This window comes from Strix uralensis, chromosome 1, assembly GCF_047716275.1.
Source record: "Strix uralensis isolate ZFMK-TIS-50842 chromosome 1, bStrUra1, whole genome shotgun sequence".
NCBI lineage: Eukaryota > Metazoa > Chordata > Aves > Strigiformes > Strigidae > Strix > Strix uralensis.
The window spans coordinates 84,602,243-84,621,976 of NC_133972.1; the positions used below are offsets into that span (position 1 = coordinate 84,602,243).

Genomic DNA, 19,734 nt, shown 5'->3' on the forward strand with positions numbered 1-19,734 from the left:
TACATCAATACAAATGTTGAATTTTTATAATAGGCAGAAATCAAAGGTACTCATTTGAAGTCGCAGGACTATTTTATAAAGGCATACCTTTCTAAAAAATACATTCAAATATATTGGCAAATATGTTTCTTCTCCTCTCACAATTACAATTCTTTTCTTTCCTGCTTTTTCAACCATGAACTACATATTTTCATTTTACTTCTAGGTGTTTAAGATTCTCACAATTTAAAATGATACTTAATAAAAAGAAGCTTCAAAAAAACTCTTTGCTCTATAGACATGGGCCCTTTTTTCTGATTTAATGGAAATTAAACTGAAATCTAGGTATACATCTTTAAGTATTTTTTTGTCATCTTTCAAATTATTTTTGAAAATTAATCGATGTAGGTTAATTATTTTGCATTATCCTTTAATTACTGTAGGGCTTCATCTCCAAAAAAAAGCTCCCCAGACTCAACAAACTGCTTAAATCTATTCATCTCTATAGTGGTATGTTTTTTGTTGAGCCAGCAACCAAAATGTTAAAGTTTTTTTTTTTCTGAATACAGCCTTAAAGTCCTGCCAATGTTTGATTTACCCTTAAGTGTTAAGTAAAGTATATTTAAAAATACTCTAGGTATTCTCTTCAGTAAAACAGCTGTAAGTCTGCAGCTGTGAATTGGTAGCCCTGTGTTCTGAATTTTATTGCCAGTTTGCCTTCTGACTATGGCAGATGTACTGACCCAGTGTTTCACCAACTATTTGTTTGCAACACTCACAGCATGATTCTCTGGGCTGCTGAGCAATTACAGCTCATACTGGTGAAAAAGAAGAACATTAAAAAATGGAGCTATCTACACTTACTGACAATTCTAGACAATTAAAGGCAAAACAACTTCCATATTTTTTTTCTACTGTAAAATGAAATCAAGAACAGTCATCACTGAAAGGTGTTTCTCATTATGACTTTTTTTTTTTTTAATCTTTTTTATATCAAAGTGGGCACCCATCCATCTGAATGCACATCCCGTGTATAACTTCACTGGATATTTCTTTTACATTACTTGGGGAGTAATATGCCTGAAGTTTGATGTGATGGTACGTCACTGAGAGCAATCAGTGATTAGCCAGAATTTAGTGAAATGGGACTTTAGCTAGCCTTGGTAGAAATTACTGGTTTTAGCTAGGAACATTAAGCAGTTGTGCTTTCCAGTCTAGTCTCTGGAGGCTAGAATTAGTGATGTAGCCTGGATCAGACCAAGGCTTGTTTAAATGGTAGTTGCATTTCAACCAAGAAAATTGCCTTTTGAAAGCATCTACGCCAGTTATGCCAAATTTAGCCTAGGCTTAGTGAAGCACAGCCTGGGAAGTAGCTTGTTGCAACCTGGAAGGATTCAGACTGAAGAGGGATGGTAATTAAGACAGAAGCCTGTGTCAGACACAAAAGGTTTCTTTGAGAGGGTTTGGGCCAGTAGAAGGTCAGTCCTTAGGGAAGGAGCCAAGGAACTAAACAAGTATTTCATATAGATGCCAGGTTGGTTTTCAGACAGTATACAATTTCAACTCTGCTGGGATCAATGTAAGTGTGCTTCCTAAATGTTTTTGCTATGCTTTCCTTTTTAGGTGTTTACTTTTCCCCTCCTCCTCTACCCAGAAGCTCAGTCTGTAATGTACAGCTTTTGACACTAGATCACTCCTTCAAAGACTTAACAGAAACAGAAACACCTAACAGTTAGCCAGACATCAGTGTTTGGTATACTGAGACCACATACCTAGCATTAAAAGGTGCAAACTTTCAAGAGAGGCAGAAAACTATCAAGAAACATCATTCCTGTAGGCTCTAGCCCATCTTTTACATAATCCCATCTGCTTGCCTCAATAGCATTGTTTTGCATCAGTTTTCAGTTTTTAAAAGACCTGCATAATAAACAAAGCTGGAGTCAAGTACTCCTTAGTTACACTCTTCTCACTGTTCAGTAGCTGATTGAGCCATATACACATACACACAACATAAGAAAGTAGAGGTTATATTGTCTCAGAATATGTTTAAAAAACAAAAAAGCCATTTACCCTCTGAGTTGGACAAAGACTTTGTGATGGTCATAGAACTGGTGTTTATATTAGATCTGTCTACCAGATACCATGCTTCACAATCGATAGGCCTTCTGACTTGAAAAGCAAATAGAATCGCATTCCCTAATATTTGAGCATGTCACATGCTTATAGTTAATGTATTAAAATAAAGAGGATTGTTTATTAAGGCCACCTAGCATACACATCCTTATCTAGATCCCTGGCATTTCAGCTCCTAAAATCAACATGACCAGTATTATCACAAGATGAGCAAGCCTAAACGAAGTGACAGACTGATTTGTAACTATGGCTTGTAATTTCAAAGGATGCGAAATAACTTAAAAACGGAAATCCTTAAAACCGATTAAGATCTGGGCACCTAGCTCAGCCCAGCCACCTTAGTCTTACTTGAAAGCATCCAGCCCGTGCTATACTCAGTCTGAATCAGACTGAATTCAGTCATGGAATGCAGTTTGACTTTAAAACTATCTTGCTTGCTGCATGCCAATTTCAGAATTCAACAATCATGTTCAAAATTAAAAATGGCTATCACTGATTAGCCAACAAAGAATTGTTACCTTTCCTCCCTGCTTGGCTAAGTTACCGCTTTATGAACTGTGTCCCTAGTAAACACAAAACTGCAGACCACCTCTTGCAGAGTTTCTGCTTCTTCATTAGTATTGAGTGGACTATCCACATAACCTGACATCTGTCCAGCTGTGCTTTTCACATGCTCAGCTAGAAGGCTAAATTCATTACATCAGGGACAGCAGTGGTATTTAGATTTGACTTACTGATCTCTGCTGCTATTACTGTAATGTTGTGCCATAGCAGTGTTTCCCGGTCAAGGGGTTTTGAAGTAAATATTGAACCATTTCCTGAATTGATGTTGAATACTCTGTCCATATCAGTGTGTCGATCTACAGAGTACCTGCAAATACAGAGACAAGGGTTAGGAGAATGCTTTCCATTTAATTTCTATGTTCTTAAACCATTTTCTAAGACTAAACATCAAACAGCTAGTAAATGGGGTTGCCTTTTGTTTTCAGCACAGGCTTCAGAGTCTATACACGCAAAGAGCTAGTACTGAGCTATTGGATAATGACACATTGGAGGTTTGATTTAGAAGGTGGAGCATTGTCACTGAATAAATGAATTACTGCAGAATTTACATACCTCTGAGAATCATCAAAGCTTTGTTTTTAGTGAGAAATGTGAAGTCTGTGCCCTGGAAGATATGAAGTTTATTTTAAGGCTGAGTTGGCTTTGCCATTATAAAACCCTCTTTTTATGATTTGATATCTCAACTGTTCCAAATAATTCCTGATATAAAATTTGACAGCTGGGGTGCATTTCTGCCTTTCACTTCCCAGCATTTAAAAAGACTGCCCCCCAAAATAAAGTCAGCACGGAACAGAGATTCATTATTCCATGGTACGTATCACATAAGGGTTTGTAGTAATTCATTAAAACTAACATGCTCAGCCCTGCTTGATGGTATCTAGATGTGAAAAAGAATGCTAACAAGCTCTGGAGGAGCTCATAGTCTAAATACAGATTCAAATTTTCAATCTGATCTTTTGCTTTTTCTGCTGAACTGAATCCAATTTCAAAAACAGAACTCTCCAGTTCACAGGAGAGGGTGCTACCACCCTGATCCAAATGCTGTGACTTGGTTTCACCTCTCATGAAGAGAAAATTCTTGCATAAATTGTGGAGGTTTTAAAGGAAATATGTCTCTGATGTTGCTAAAGCAAGAATGCAATTGCATTATTCTGCTCTTCTTTCAAGCCCAAATGTGTGCTGATGTACAATCCAGGACAGAGCCTTACGAAACCCAGTGTGTGCTCCTTGGTCTCCTTGCAGGCCACATCGATGGAGACAAGGCAGCTACTGCTGTCCCTTGTGTCCAGACAAAGATAAAGATACGGCTGAGCTGGTATGCAGTCAGATGAAAACTGGGCCAGGAGAATGACTGGCAGAGTTTACTGCCTCTACAGAATTGAGGGTAATGCAGAGGCTGAAGAAAAATTTCTGTTCCCTGCTCTGTCCTAGGAACAGCTGCGTGATATGTCCATTATTCTGCACAGACTTCCCAGCACCCGTGCGGTCTCTCTTAACTGCTGAGAAAGATCTTGTATGGAAGAAGGAGGGAATAGAAGAGTCCAGTTGAAATACATGATTGTGACAAAGGTTTAAAATAAATTAACTTGCTAATTATCTCATAACTGCATTTTTTTTCTTCTTTGCAAGTAAAAAAAAAAAAAAAGGATATAATATCCACAGCAAATTAGTATGGTCTTATTCTAAAATAAGAATTTTAGTGTAGCTTACCTTCCTAAACAAAACTATAGCAAGTATTAATTATTTGCACTAAATTGCTTTTCTTTTTCCACATTAAATTCTTTTGGAAACAACCAAATGAGATTCAAAGGTACTTGCACAAAAAACTAAATTTTTTTGGTAGGATTTGCATAGGCATACCTTGCTAGTTTTCAGGACCTGATCTAGTTTTTATTCATTGCTGTCACTTGACTAACAGTACCGCAATTTCAGTTGCATGAAGTCAGCTGTAGTGTCACTAACCTAGTTCCTTTATGCAGCACTGTAATGTTACCATCAGCTTGAAAAGAGTATGTGAGAAGGTATGTAATAGGCAGCACTGACTGATGGGACAGTTCCAGCAAGCTGTGTTGTTTTGTCCAAATCTAAATAGTACATGTGAATTTCTTGACTTAGCTGAAATGTTTGATGGAAACAAGTTTATACAAACTGGTCCAACTCTCTTATATTTTGACAAAGTAAGTATTTGATATGGTAAACATTTCATTTTGACTTTCATTCATTCAGGCTTTTATATGATACTATGTTGGTATTTTGTGAATTCAATTATTTTTCAGATATTCTCTAGCTCATTTCCATATCTTTCAGCTGAAATACTTTGGTATTTCCATTTTGCAGTAAATCTAGATTTGGCATTCCTATTTAAAATGAAATATCAGGATTTTCCATAGATTAGCTGTTCCAGCCAACTGTAACAATATGTTTCAGACTTTTATTCAGCAAGATATTTAAGCAAGCAACTAGCTTTAGGCATGAGTTGTCCGTTCACTGGGGTTTTTTTCTTTAATTATGCTTTCACTTGCGTTTCATATTATGAATGGACTTAAAATATCTTACTGCCTTAGCACGTTTTAATGCTTTGGCATATTGTAATCACTATCTTTACTTTGTAAGATTTCCCAAATTCAATCTGTGGTACAGCATCTGGAAGAAATTAAAAAAAAAAAAATTGTTCTGAATTTTTCTAAGGTTACCAGAGCTGTAACATTGAGGACTTCTTCTACAAGATATGAAGAATTTTAAAATAGAAGTCCTTGTAAAACTGTGTATATTCAGTCATTTGTACAGTGGAAAGTTAAACTCAAAGAAAAACCTCCAACCAGAGAACAACTTCTTAATGAAATGTTAATTTTATTTCTTCATCTCCAAAAGAAAATACATACAAGGTCAATGCCGTTAAAGTATATTCTAATTATACCATTAACCCTGGTCTAGAAGGATGATTTTAATAAGATACACTGTCATTTCTGTTTCTCAGTTTGTATAATCCAGTCTCTTTTGATCAAGGACTGTTAATTATGTTGAATTGGTGGTGATTCTGACTTATGGATCATAACCTAGTAAGAATTAAGCAGACAACATCAAACTCATTTTTACATTTATTTAATGAAATTACTGGAGTGTATTTGTCAGATTTCAGGACTTCATCCCTTTCAAACCTTGAGGAATTGACAAGCTAGAAAGTTAAAAGATATCTATGTAGATTCCAGTCTCTCCTTGTATGTAACAGGAAGAAGGGGAGTGTGAAAGACAGAATCTAATACATGCGAATATGTTGCCAGTAAAATACACAAACAAAATTAAGCCTTACATTTGTTTGCAGATCATTTTCATCTGGGATACCTTAGTAAATCAAATCACAGCAGGGAGACAGTTCCAGTGACTGATAAACTTCATTATGCCTCTGAGGAGTTACTATAGCAAAAAAACTCAACTAGCGATTTAAAAAGATCTGATGTACAATACAGCAGTGCCAGTTGAAGCATTATTTTTTTCAGTATGCAGCAGTTCATAATATTTCTGTTTAGATCAAACACAAGCAGAATGCAAAACTTTTTTTTATAACACAGCTGGACAGTGGAGTGTTACTCCTAGTGTATTAATGTCACTATGCATGGATGCATATTCAAATGTAGCCAAACATCTATTGGTGTATTTTTGCATTTTCTTAAAGTCACAGAAAAGCTTATATCTAAGGGCTGGACTGAAGCACTGTAGCTCTACCCATACACAGGTCATGAAAGATTATGAAGTCTTACAACCAGGGCAGATATCCACTTCATATTTTGGTATTGCTTCATTGTCTTCTGATGTTCAGCAGCTTGCTGTCTAATGTAACCGCAAGTCAGGAAGATTTGTGGGTCAGGAAGGGATGTGTGTGTGAATTTTTCATAAAGCATTTTCATAATGATATTGTGAAGGTTTCCTTTAATGGAAGATCAAAGGGGCTTTCATCTAACAGAGTTAGGGCTCAGTTTGTTTAAAAAGAGAAATCTTCACTCGAGTAAAGGAGAAAATGGAAGGTTCTCATTGTAATATCAAGTGTCTAAAGATTTTATTTTTAACCGTCAAGAAAAATTGACAAGCCAGTGACAAGTCATATATATACAGTCTAATTGCATCTTCCCTGAAGCTCGGAGTGAAAATCAGATTTAGCATCTCTATTGCCTGATGGAAAAAAAAAATCACCCTGTCAAAAAGATGCAGACTCAACCTGTGCCCCTAAATTCTAGGAGATACCCAAGATATTAACACCATAAAATTACATTTATTGCAAGCTAACATCTCTGGGGCTACTGCTCTCTGCTGATTTCATTCCCCTCTTACCAATTTTCATGTTTCTTCTTGCTATGTTTCCTTCTATTACTCTAACTTCTTCCTCATTTTTCTTTTTCTTCTCCTTTCACCTTGATTGTTGCATGCTATTAGAGCATAAAGGAGACAAGTTTTCTGCTGCACTGCATCAATTTTGACACCTCTGCTAAATATTGCTCAATAATTATCTGATACTTTAATATGCAAAGTACCTATACTGCATTAAACAACTGCCCTTTGAAAGATAGGTAAGTCTAGCACACGCATTTAATTAATGAAAAGAGCCAGTAGGTAGTACTCAACAATGAACAGCATAATCCCTATCCACTGTAAATCACTTATAATTAGGAGCTGGTGATGGTGCGAAATGCAAATGGTTGTAGTTATCACCACAGGGAAGCAGGGAAGCACTCCCCTTACTCTACAGTGCCATAAGATTAAAAAAACAGGCTCATATGAAGACTGCAAGAGGCCTGGGTGTCACCCCACCCATTTTTTCATCTTCATACTAGCATGCCCATTAAGACATGTCATAGATGGTGTTCATTCTGCTCCTGGGCTTCACCAAAGTCAGCAAAACATTATGTTGCTCTTGAAGTTACTATGCTCTGCTAGTCCAGAACTCCATAGAATTGTTGCATGTCGTGATATAAATGAAAGAAAACCTTAATTAAAATTGGACGGCTTAGTCTTGAACAAGAATTCATGTGCAGGCCATTACATGTAAACTGAAGACAGAGAGGATTTCTGTCAGAAACATTTTAGATTTAATTTCTTCATCTAGGAAATTAAGTTGATAATATTTACCCCTCTCACAAGACAAGCTGAGAGCTTAAAACTTACTCATGCCTCATAAACATTGTAAGATATCTTGCTGAAAGATAACTGTTTGCAGAAGTACAAAGTATTGATGGATTGGATTTTTTATTAAACCTGCATTGTTCTATTTTGATCTTAAGACTACTATTGCATTTCCAAGGTGCCCAACACAGACATACTGAAAAGTGACCTGGGTTTAATGTCTCTGCATTTTTCATTTCCTCCTCTTACTGCCTTGTCAGTAGCAATGAACTTTAATTAAAGCACACAATTATTTAAAAGTTCTTCTATACTCTATCCAGTATGACTTAAGTACTCCAGTATGTTTGCAAATGTACTGAAACAATGTTCCTGCTAATTTACAAAAAAATGAAGGCTTAGGTTTAGCTACTCCAACCTTAACATTTCCTCCACTTCCTCTAAGACTGGTTTATTGATTCATGGCAAACATAATTTATGAAATTCACAAGACTGATTCTTATCTTACTAATCTTACACTGATACAAGTGAGATCAGATTCTGTGTGTGCACATGAGCTGCTTTTAACGCATTTCTACTTGCGTATGTGACCTCTGTTAAGCAGGTCTGGATGGATGGGAGGAGAAAGGGCTGCTGAATCACCCCCCTGTCATATAGGCAAGAGGATGTACCACACTGCACTGGAAAATGTTAAAGGTGGAAGGAGAACACTAGTTTCTTCTTAGTGCTCTTTTTGCAGTAAATTCTTCCATGGTAGAAATAACCACAAACATCAGCTACTGAAGAGGATAGGATGTAATTCAAGATGCAAGGGCCATGCAAACACAGTCGCACATACCTAGATATGCTCAAGTGTGCGAGATCATTTACCACCTACAATACTCCATATTTAAGCATACCTGAAAAATTTCATTGTTACAAGTGATTTTTTTGTGTGTGCCAACATGAAAAAAACCAAAATTAAAGCTGTAAAAATTTACACACAAGCTGAAATAGTCTGTGCTTACTTGACAGGGTTCTTGGCAGCATCCGGATCCTGAGCAGTTACTGTTCCTATTACACTGTTTATTGGAACATCTTCTTTTACTTCCATTATGTATGCTGGTCTGCTGAACACAGGGGGCTCATCTACATCCTCCACCTGAATTCTGACTGTAGCTGAGTCCTTGAATGGCCCCAGGTAGAGGAATCGAGGGTCCACATGAGTATTGGTAGCTTCTACTTTCAGAATATACAGGCTTTTATTTTCAAAATCTAATGCCTGGGAAGAGAAAAAAAAAAAAACGTGTCAAAGATCTGTGGGGATAGCTGTAGCTTGCAGCCATACGAGCCAAACAAATGGGGAGATGGCATGGAGATGCCTGTGCTAGATAACAGGAGGCTGAACTGGAAGTAAAATGCCTGCAGAAAGTAGAAAGACAGGGCTCTATGCCACTGATGATATGGTATAGAAAAGAAACACTTTTTCAGGGGATTCTATGCCTGGAACTTCTAAACATCAATTAATCTTTCCTTCTCAAATAGTCTTAACTCTTCATGCCTCTTATTCTGTCATTCTTAACATTTTGATGTTTTCTTGTCTATTGCTTCCCCCTAAGCACCACACACTAAAGTGGGGGAAGATTTTCAAGGAGCTGCTTGTTTAAATATTGTCATTCCATCACTGAAAGGAAACACTGTGACATCTAGGACATCCAGGACCACCCATCAAGGAAAACATGATTTTATGATAGGCTATGACTATATCACGCTCTGTTAAAAGTATGAAGAAGCAGAATTTAGTGTCTCTTTGTTAGAGTACTTAGAGAAATATGGGGAGAGAGTAGTCACCCCATTTTTCCATTATGTTTTAGAAGATTCACAACTTCTGTCAGCTGCAGACATAAATGCAAACAGAGTTAGACTGATATCATAATCAGCCCCTGGAAGGCATCTCCTAAAAAACAAGTAATGACAGGTGTCGCACTGATATCAACAAACAAGTGCATGTTCGGAAAATCTACACAATGTCTATCTAGTGATGACTGAACTTGAACTGATGGAGGATGATATCTGTAACCTTATCAAGCTTGCCTGGTAACCCACTGTAAACAATATTTCTCAAACCTTTTCTGACAGCCAATGTGCAACCTAGTAGATGATGTCCATTGTGATCCAGCAAGTGTCTGTGATTTTTTTTTCTAAAACAAAAGCATGCTAATGCATTTACTAATTACATTTTTACAAAATGTGAGTTAAAATAAATTTGTCTATGTACTTTAATACATTATAGCTATACAATTCAACACCACCTGATAGTGCAAAAATAGGCAATGTGATACTGATTATTTCTGTGGTCTTAACACAGCACCTTCTAGTAAGTGAGCAAATCTTGTAAGGATCATAGGGAGAAAATCACAGTTGGATGGTGGTGCCTCCTTGAGTTTTCCTGTGGATATATTCAGACTGCAGAATTTTTTCTCAGTCCTATTCCACTCCCTAGGTTATTTACTCTCTCAGGTTCTTCAAAGTATGTGCATTGGTTTAGTAAAGGAGGGTATAAGAGGAAGGACCCCAATTGCTTGTATAAAAGAAACTTTACATAGGTAATGTAGAGATTCCTAATACATAGCATTCAAATTAATAAACAACACATGTTACACTAAAAATGGGAAACAAATATGTGCTAGATAAAGTTTTGACCAGCATTTCAGAGACTGGGATTAAGAGTGTTAAGATGTGTACCTTTTTGACAGTTATAATTCCTTCCTGTGTGTCCTTGTCTGTGGTAATTCCAAACATGTCATATCCATCCCCCTCAGTAATGCTGTATTCAATCTCTGCATTTTCATCCACATCGGCATCATTAGCTTTTATCCTGCCAACTGGTGAGTCAGGTGGTGTAGACTCAGGAGCTCTGAACTGGTATGTGCCTAGAGCAGACAGAGACGGAAATTTTGTCAGTCAGTCTCATGGTACTTTGGACACCATCTCTAAACCCACTGTCCGTGCTGGCCATGCACAGATAGAATTAGAGCGTCACTGTGTCTTCAGGCCTTCCTGGGGCAACAGCCTTCAGCTTCTACCTTACTTTCATGTGGGTAAAAGTAATTTATTCTTCTATTTTCTAGTATGAAGGATGGACATTTTGTTTTCCTACATATGTGTATCTTTAGCAACATATGTCCCTTTCTAGACATTATCAGGGTCTCTGCTGGCCATATCAAAATTGTATATGAAAAATGCCTTGAGGCCAAAAGACAAATGTTAAGAACCACCAGAGGTCAATGCAGCTTAGTAACACTAAACCCAAATCCAGCCCAAATGCCTATTAATAATGTGCTACATTGAATTCTCCTCAGAAAAAAACTCTACTTGGGGAATGTTGGCATTATGAAGCTGTATCTTTGGCTTTTATATTGAAGACACTTATGTCCAGAGATAATTAACTCATTGGAGGCAGAGTGCTATATTTTTTCTTAAGATGCTCTAATTTAAATGGAAACGCTTTGCCCACAGCTAAGAACAGACTTTGAACTTAAATGACAAGTTGCTTCCAATAACTTTCCTAGTGACTTAACTGCCAAAGCTTGCTGATTTGTCTGATAGTATCTGCAATTATTTTCTCTAACAGCTGCTCTTGACTTTGACACACACTGACATTGTGATACACACACATCACAGAACAGTGGTTAGACAAAGCAAAAAAGAAGAGAGAGAGAAAGAAGGAAGAAAAGAAAGAGAGAAGTAAGGAAAGAGAGGGAAAGAGAAGTGGATGAAAGCTGAGTCACTTTGAATCATTTATGGCCATGAACGGTCATTAATAGAAATTACTTTCCAAGAGATCTGGCTCAACTCTTTCTCTTAAATATCACACAGATATCTACCAAATGATCTGAGACAGGGGAAGAAAAATAGGCAGAAATATCTGATACATTTATGTATGTGCTTATGTTTCTGTATGCAAAGAATATAGGGAAATCCATTGAGGCACATGCTTCCTGGGTGTAAGTATTCATTTTTATAGAATTGCTCTTGGGATCATTTTATATACTAAAATAAATATGTTTCAAAACCTAAATATGTTATATTAGAACAGATATCTTAAAATGCAGTCAACCACAAGGTCTAATACAAATAATATTGGTCAAGAGATATAGATTATATCAGTCAAAGCTATTTAATGGGTAGGAAAAATAATATTTCTATACGTTAATTTACCTTTCAGACTATCTACTGCAACTGGAATAAAAATATTAGAGATATGTTTCCATTTATTGCAATTAACCTTAGCATGATCCTATTTCTTGCTTGTGTGGTCTCTTTTTGTTTCTTAAAGTCTGATACTCAGTAAGTTCACAACAGCAGAAACAATATCTGAGGTGAAAAAAAACAAACCAATTTTTGTCCATTTTAATGTAAAGACATAGTACGTAAATTTTCCATACTCTGGGGGAAGCGAGGTGGATTGTCATTTACGTCAGTCAGCGTGATGTTCACGGTGGTGGTTCCTGATAATCCGCCCATCTGGCCTCCCATGTCCTTAGCCTGGATGACCACTTGGTATTGCTCCCTGTTTTCACGGTCCATGTTTAGCAAAGCAGTTTTAATAATGCCTGAAAACATGAAAATTAAGGAGGGGGAATTTACATGTAAGGTACTGACTTTGATGGAAATTCTTATTAAAAAAAACCCCACAGCCAAAAGAACAAAACAATCTTTGTGTAGTAAATAAACTTTGCCCAGTACAAATATTTACTGTTATTAAATGACACATTAAATTACAGACTTGTCATATCATATCTCAGGCTGCTGCCTATGTGACAGACACAATACTAGTGGCATCCCCAGAAAGATGCTCTACTTATTTGTGAGCAGTGTTATTTTACATAACTATTTACCCACTTTCAGTTCCATGCTAAAGTCTCTCACTGAACTGGAAAAAAGGCTCTTTGTCCATTACAATGTGCTCCATCTTTTCTCTCCTGTTCTGTCAATATTTTTATTTTGAGAGACATGGTAAAAAAAGACAAAACTAACTTCAGCAAGACATCATTAAAAAGGCAGTACAACAACATTAAATGGGAAAAGAGAAATTAATTAAGAAAATTATGAGCATTCAAGCATGCCTAAGTATATATATTTCTATTTATACATTGATTGAAATTATTTTGCCAGTTACTTCCTTCTTCAAAGGCACAAATATCAGTTATGAGGCCAACTCCTATTGAAATTCAATCATTCAGATTTACCGTGAAGCAAAATGTTTGCATTCTCATTGGGTCTTTAAAGGCTAAGAACTGACTCCTTTGTAGGCAAAAGGGGTGAAATTCAAGTACTGAAGTCCACAGCAAAATTCACAGCAGCTTCAACAGAGGCTTATTTCAGTCTAGGAGTTTTGCAATTGATTTCCATGGCAGGAAGATCAAGCCTGTGGTTTACCTTGCTTCCCCTCTGTGCCCCGTACCACGCTTTTGCTAAAAGATTATTACTGGTGAACTCCCAGCTACATTATCCTTATTATAAGTCTAGATAGAAGAGCACATAGTGTACTGTCCAAGTGAGAATGAATGCATCAGTGCAAAAATCCTTGCTTGTATTATCTAATACCTTATACTTGAAGGGAAATTCCCTTTGATCTTGGCTCTCCCTCTTTTCAGAATTACGTACATGTTTTCACCTCATGTTTTTCTTTGACACATCTAATCTCTCCCTCCTTTCCCTGCCCGAGTCTCTAAGATTTATTTAAGGAACAATGCTAAAACCTGACTAATTGTCTGGGATAATCCATTTATTTCCTGTAAGAATGCTGAGGATCCAATTTCTCTATCTTCCAGCAAACTATCACAGTGGATGTTCCCATATAAGGCATTTCTTGAGATTCTTTGTTGTTGGAGAATTTTGTTATAAATCTTGGGAAGAGACTATCTTTGTAGTTGGATAGTCAATGATACAGCAGATTCAGTCAGCCAAAATTCTATGTTTTACATGTACAGGTTCCAAAGCTGTCTGTTATTCAGACCATAAAAAATTCCAGTCACTGTGTATAATTTAAACATCTTCCAAAAACAGAACTCCGAAGTTTGGGATTCTATTTGCGATCTTCTAGTGCAATGCAACAGCCAATTTTACTTCTTCTATCATTATTCTTAATTAAGATTTCTTTCATAAAATTAACATTAAAGTGATATGTTGCAGATGTACAGAAATTATAATTACTTTAAACAAGTTTTGAAGAAGCAGGAGAAAAAAAAAAACCACCTGAACAAACCCTCAGTCTTAATTTAGCCATTATGAAGATCTATGAGGATTTTTTCCACACCCACCTGTTTCTCATTTTTGTCTAAAAGCCAACCTATTTGGTTTAATTTAAACATCCATGGCAGTCTCTGTACCCACTGCTTGTTAAAAATGATTGAAAATTGGTTCACATCCAGTACTAATTGTATTTATTAGACTTTGCTGTTAAGATTAAAATAATATAGGTGTCATGTTTACAGATGTATCGCTCTATTAAGTTTGTCAGATTTCACACCGAGTAAGATGCAACCTCTTTGAAGTTTTTGTCTAGTATGTCCTAGCTTGGCTTAGCATGTCATTTTGAATTACAGACATTGTCACAGAATGACAGATAAGGTCCCCTGACCTGTCTCAGATTCGACAGAGAAATATGGTTGTCCCTGGAGAATGCTGTAGACAACTTTAGCACTGTTCCCATATGTAGGATCATCGGCATCAGTTGCAGTGACTTGCACAACAAAGGTACCTGTAATGATGAATTAAAGAAAATAAAAATCCACCATTTTTTTCATGGCAAGACAGTTTATGATGTAGAAAAGGCATACTTAATGTTCAGGTCAAACTTGTGGCAAAAAGATAGAGATGTTCTTATGTCATAGAAGTGTCTCTGTTCATAAAGGACAAAACCAAAATTAGAGTTGGCTTATTCTCAGTTCATTAAAATACATAGCTATTGATTGGATATTTAGATCCTTCATCATATTTCTTATGAAGAAACCAGAAACTCACCCTTCCCCAGATACTGAAGGCATTAGAATTTGAACCTAGGTCAAGAATATACTTTTGTAAATTTACTCATGCTTGTAATCTGTTTGGCATAGGAATGCAAATCTGTTGTTTCATGTGTCTTCTAGAGAAAGAAATGGTGTTGAATCCTAGGCAAAGTGTTAACAAAAATAAAAAATGAGCTTAGGTTTTGTCATTTAAAACGGATTTGCGAATAAAGTAGTCACTTCACATATTAAAATGTGAATATTAGGTTCTCCCTTCACCAGATGAGGTTTCAAACATATGACAAGTCCCTTGAATGAGAAGAGAGAGTATGCCCCAAAGTCTTTATTTTCATATTGCTTGAGCTTTATTTTAATCTTGTTCTTAATTATGATTAATTAATGCTTCTCTCCCTGGATATCATTTCAGATTAGAAATGTGCTTCTTGCAGTTCAACCATCCATTGCTCTCTGACAAAGAAATCAAAATGACCTCTCTAAGAATCAGAGATAAAGAATCAAAACCTGTCAACTTCTCTGGAGAAGATCCAATATTAAAATCATATTTCAAGGAAGTTATTTTGTTTTCTTTTATTGATTGATTCTTACAGCTTGATATTTTAAAGCAACAGAAAGATTTCACTGGACTTTAGAGCTCTTTTGCATGATAAAGCAGCAAAGGTCATAGGAAGTCAATGGCATATCTCAGAGTCAGTGATGAGTTGACTCAGGTGACAGTTTTTGCTCCTGAAGTGTGTACTACCACTTCTGCACCTGCCCTTTTCCTTTTTTTTTTTTTTTTTAAAAAAAAAAATCTTCCTGAACTAAAGAAGGGTTGCTGAACAGATCTAGGGGTGGTATGGACACACTTAGGTGACCATAGATTGCCGTATTATTACGCTGCTACTAAATCATGTTAACAAAGCATATTAAACTCTTTACAGGTGTCGTGTAGCATAGTTTAGCTCAGCTCACTTTCACTGTGAGCTAAACTAGATTGTATTAACTTTCATTTTTTGTGGTACAACTGAGGGGAGTGGGTTTCACTCATCTGACACCTCTGATTCCAGCAAACAGTTGTGACTATTTTCCTGGAGTTAGATTTTTTTTTTGTTGAATGGCTGAGGTGCTTTTACTCCAGACTCAAAGAGCAGATGTCTGTATTCAGTGCCCATAAACTTTGGGCCCTTCTTAACTCCACAGGAAGAACCCAGACCAGACACTGAAATCAATTATTAGTTAGCACCTACCAACATCTGACATTTCGGGAATGCTGGCATTGTAAACGTCCTTTGTAAACATTGGTTCATTGTCATTGATATCATGGATCTTAATGATGAACTCAGATTCTGGTTCCACTGGTCTTCCAGTCCTTCTGTTTATAGCCTGGGCACGGAGTATGTACACAGGCTTTTCTTCTCTGTCTAGTCTCTTTGTGGCCTGGATGTCACCAGTATTTTCATTGATAATGAAGAGGTCTCCTGCTCCATCTCCAGAAAGGATGTACTTAAGTGATCCATCTCCTTTATCCTGGTCTGAATGCAGCTAGTGGTGAAATGGGAGTAAAAAAAAGAAAGGAAAATAGATAATTTGGACACAATTCTAGATATTTTAACTGATAACATGATACAGGCTTTACTATTATTAATGCCCAGCCAAAAGGCTGTACACTGCTTTTGGGAAATGAGATGAGACCACAGTAGAAGCAGTGAATTGACAGAGTTGTGTCTTGATGTTGGAATTGAAATGGTCTGCAATATTGTAAGAAACTGCCTGAGTAAAACCATGAACTAAAGCCGCAGATCACTTTCCCAAGATAAGCATACATCAATCAGGTCTAGATGTTAGTGGCTTAGGTGGAATCCTAGGAATATGTAGGACAATGAGATCCTACAGTGGAAAACATTAGATTCAGGAATTGCAGTAAGCAAAGAATTAAAAAGTAGCCAGGCCAGCCACTTATTGAGTTTAAATTCTGGCTGCTCTGCTCTTATGCTCCATGGACATTATGAAATATACCACACAGTGCACAACATAATAACATACTAAATACATGAATAGCAGATAAATACACGCATTCACAGATGTGTCAAACAGAGCAGAGGCAGGCATGAATACTAGACCATTACAGCACTGGCAATGAAGAGATCAGTTGCCTTATCCAAAGGGACATGGTCCAAGCTGAAACATGGTGGGGGCAGGGGAAATACAAGAATGATGGTAATCAGCATACAAAGCATAGGCTGTCCAAGCCTTCATTATTTTTTCCTAGGAGATTTCCATGTCTTTCAAAATGCTGCTTAGCACATACACACAAGGTATGACCAATCAAATCATTACTCTCATGGCTGTTCCTTTGATAAAGGCTTATTTATTCCCCACAGCCTTAAAATCAAAGCTAATCAACTACAATTTATTTTATTGTTACATCAGAGAAAATAAAAATTTTTAAGATGAAACATTAAAATGTCTTCTAAAGTCAGGGCATAGGTGAAGGAAAAAAATATATTAGGTAGCAGATTCCTAGAAATTGTACATTTCATAGAAAAGACATGTTTATGAGTCAGGAGAGCTGGACTTTCTCAACCAGTTCTTTACTTCTCTTTTTCTGCATACAAGTTAGAAAAAAAATACCTAGTTGACTATGTGTACTGTATAAGTACTTGGCATTGCTAGGTGGTATGCTTTGTAGAAGAGAAAGATTTGCAGATTGAAATAATATAGAAAATCTTTTCATGGACTTTACCAATGCCTGGCTATGCCCTACCATGCTGGAAGGGCAACCTCCAGCATGACAATATGGTCAAAGTTTTGAGGTTCCTCCAACTTTCTGTCTAGATCAGTACTATACTGGCAGCCTACTGACAACCAACGTAGTGTCACAGTGCTCCACAATGTGCACTTATGTCTATGGTCCCTACAGAAACCATGTTTCATACAATAAGTCTGCCTTTAAGGAAAAAACTCTTTGTAACCACACATACCAAAAGTGTCCAATAATACAAAATATCAGAACTGTAGCATGGTTAATCATCAGCAGACATGCTGAGGCACTCTTCTTATTTCTCTCCTTCAGGGAGAAAATGGGCGTTTCATGTAATTTTGCACAGAGCCCTTTCTCTTGACAATAAGAATACCAATAAGTAGCTTGCATGCAGCATTTTTCATAAGCAGATTTCAAAAGCCTTCACAAAAGCAGTCAATATAATTTGCTTTCTTTTTTTGATAACAAAGCATAGAAACTTGAAGTTTCTCAAAAAGCTAGTCCTGGAACCTGGAATAGAATTCAGGTCTCCTGAGTCCCATTCAATTGGCCAATACACTTGGCCATAGAGCTAAGAGAAATTATGTGATTTACTAGATATAACCTTAGCCTCTGATGAATATCTGTTAGACCTGTTTGTTAAGAAGTCAGACTAGAAGTCTACTGCACGAAGTAATTTCAAAAGTATATTTAATTTTCCTCAAAGGCAACCTGCAACAGAAAAGGCATGAAAATAGTTTTGTTATTAAAAATGTATTTTTTTATGATTGTTACACATCAAAAATTCAACTTTTGTTTGCCTTGAAAGCCTCTTTAACTTTGTCTGTACCACACTGGAACAAAACCAGCCCTCTGTAACAGACTATCATTAATTCATATGAATCATGAAATAGTGCTGTTGTGAGACTTGTTACAGGCTGAACTCCCAAACTAGTTTTTATCATCTTTTTCATTAAACCTGGTTTGCATGAACAAGATAGTGAAAGAGGTCAAACTAGAAAAGGTGTTGGTACCACTGGGAATTGTCTTCCATAATACTCTTTACCTAGCCCAGACCACCTAAAGAGCTAAAAATGAAAACTTGTGTGATTTTTTTCAAGTCCATAGTTTATGAAATTTCCCCTCCTCCTGTGCAATTAATCCACCTGTGTAAGATTGACTGTGGCTTTGGATATCAAGACAAAGTGTATCTCAGTGTAATGACTCATCAATATTGAGAATGAGGTGATCTTCATCAAAGGTTCAATCTCTAGCCCTTCAGCAAAAGCACTAACTTTTGAAAATAAATGTTCCCTAGGCCTATATCACAACACCAGCATCAACTGCTTAATAGCTGGGCCAAAATTGTTTGGATTTTGTTCCCTTTTTTTTGGGAAAAAAAAAAAAAAAAATATATATATACACACATAAGGAAACCCAAACAGATCTGTAGAAAAGTGTCTCAGATGACAAATTTGTAACATTCACTTGTGAGGAAAACATCTGAAAAAATATTTTATCATTTTACATTACTTTATCTGTCCTTGACTGTTTGCTTGGTAGAAAAGTTTTATCCAGGCAAAGACAATAATCTGTTTTACTTTTTCTTAAGTGTCAAGTTTATCTTGGAAGCAATATTTTGTCTATGTGATTTATATGAAGGGGGAAATTACTACTGTAACTAAGTTAAAAAAATAAATTGGGAATAAAATTAAAGGAGAAATAGATGGTGCAAGTTGAGGTCAAAAGAAGGGCCTGGAGGCAATATCCACCTAAAAATACAGTTGATGGTTTTGTATATAAAACTTTACACCATTGTTAGGTTATGAGGATGAAATGAGTAGTAATAACAACCCCTTCCTTTCCTTTTAAGTTGAAGTTATTTTTCACTACCCAGACACCTCATTGCAAAGGAAGTTTGCTGTGATGAGATATGTGTATAAATTATACTGCAGATGCTTTTAGCAGGATCAGTCCTAGCCAATGCAAGATACTATAGCTTCATTCTGTGTGCTAACCTGTGTTGCAAAAGAGTGTCCATTATCATCTGCATAAAGTTGGTCATGGGACAGATAAAAGGACCATGGCAAATAGTCAGGGGATAGAATAAAACAGCTTGGGACATAGCGCTCATGTCAGCTCAGCCGTATCGTAATATCATTCCTCAGTACAAAGTTACTTCAGCCACAGTTTTTAGGGATCCACTTAAAGATA

General features: G+C 36.5%; 1 protein-coding gene across 1 annotated transcript in view; it reads right to left on the minus strand.

Annotated features, from left to right (window-relative positions):
* The window catches only part of CDH6 (cadherin 6), a 103,003-nt gene that overhangs the window by 9,012 nt on the left and 74,257 nt on the right, over positions 1–19,734 (minus strand). Inside the window, exons 3-8 of the mRNA XM_074873865.1 lie at positions 16,028–16,322; positions 14,414–14,533; positions 12,216–12,383; positions 10,513–10,700; positions 8,796–9,049; positions 2,847–2,983 (exon numbers count right to left, since the gene is read on the minus strand). Of these exons, the coding sequence (XP_074729966.1) occupies positions 2,847–2,983; positions 8,796–9,049; positions 10,513–10,700; positions 12,216–12,383; positions 14,414–14,533; positions 16,028–16,322 (1,162 nt within the window). The remainder of the gene's footprint in view (positions 1–2,846; positions 2,984–8,795; positions 9,050–10,512; positions 10,701–12,215; positions 12,384–14,413; positions 14,534–16,027; positions 16,323–19,734) is intronic.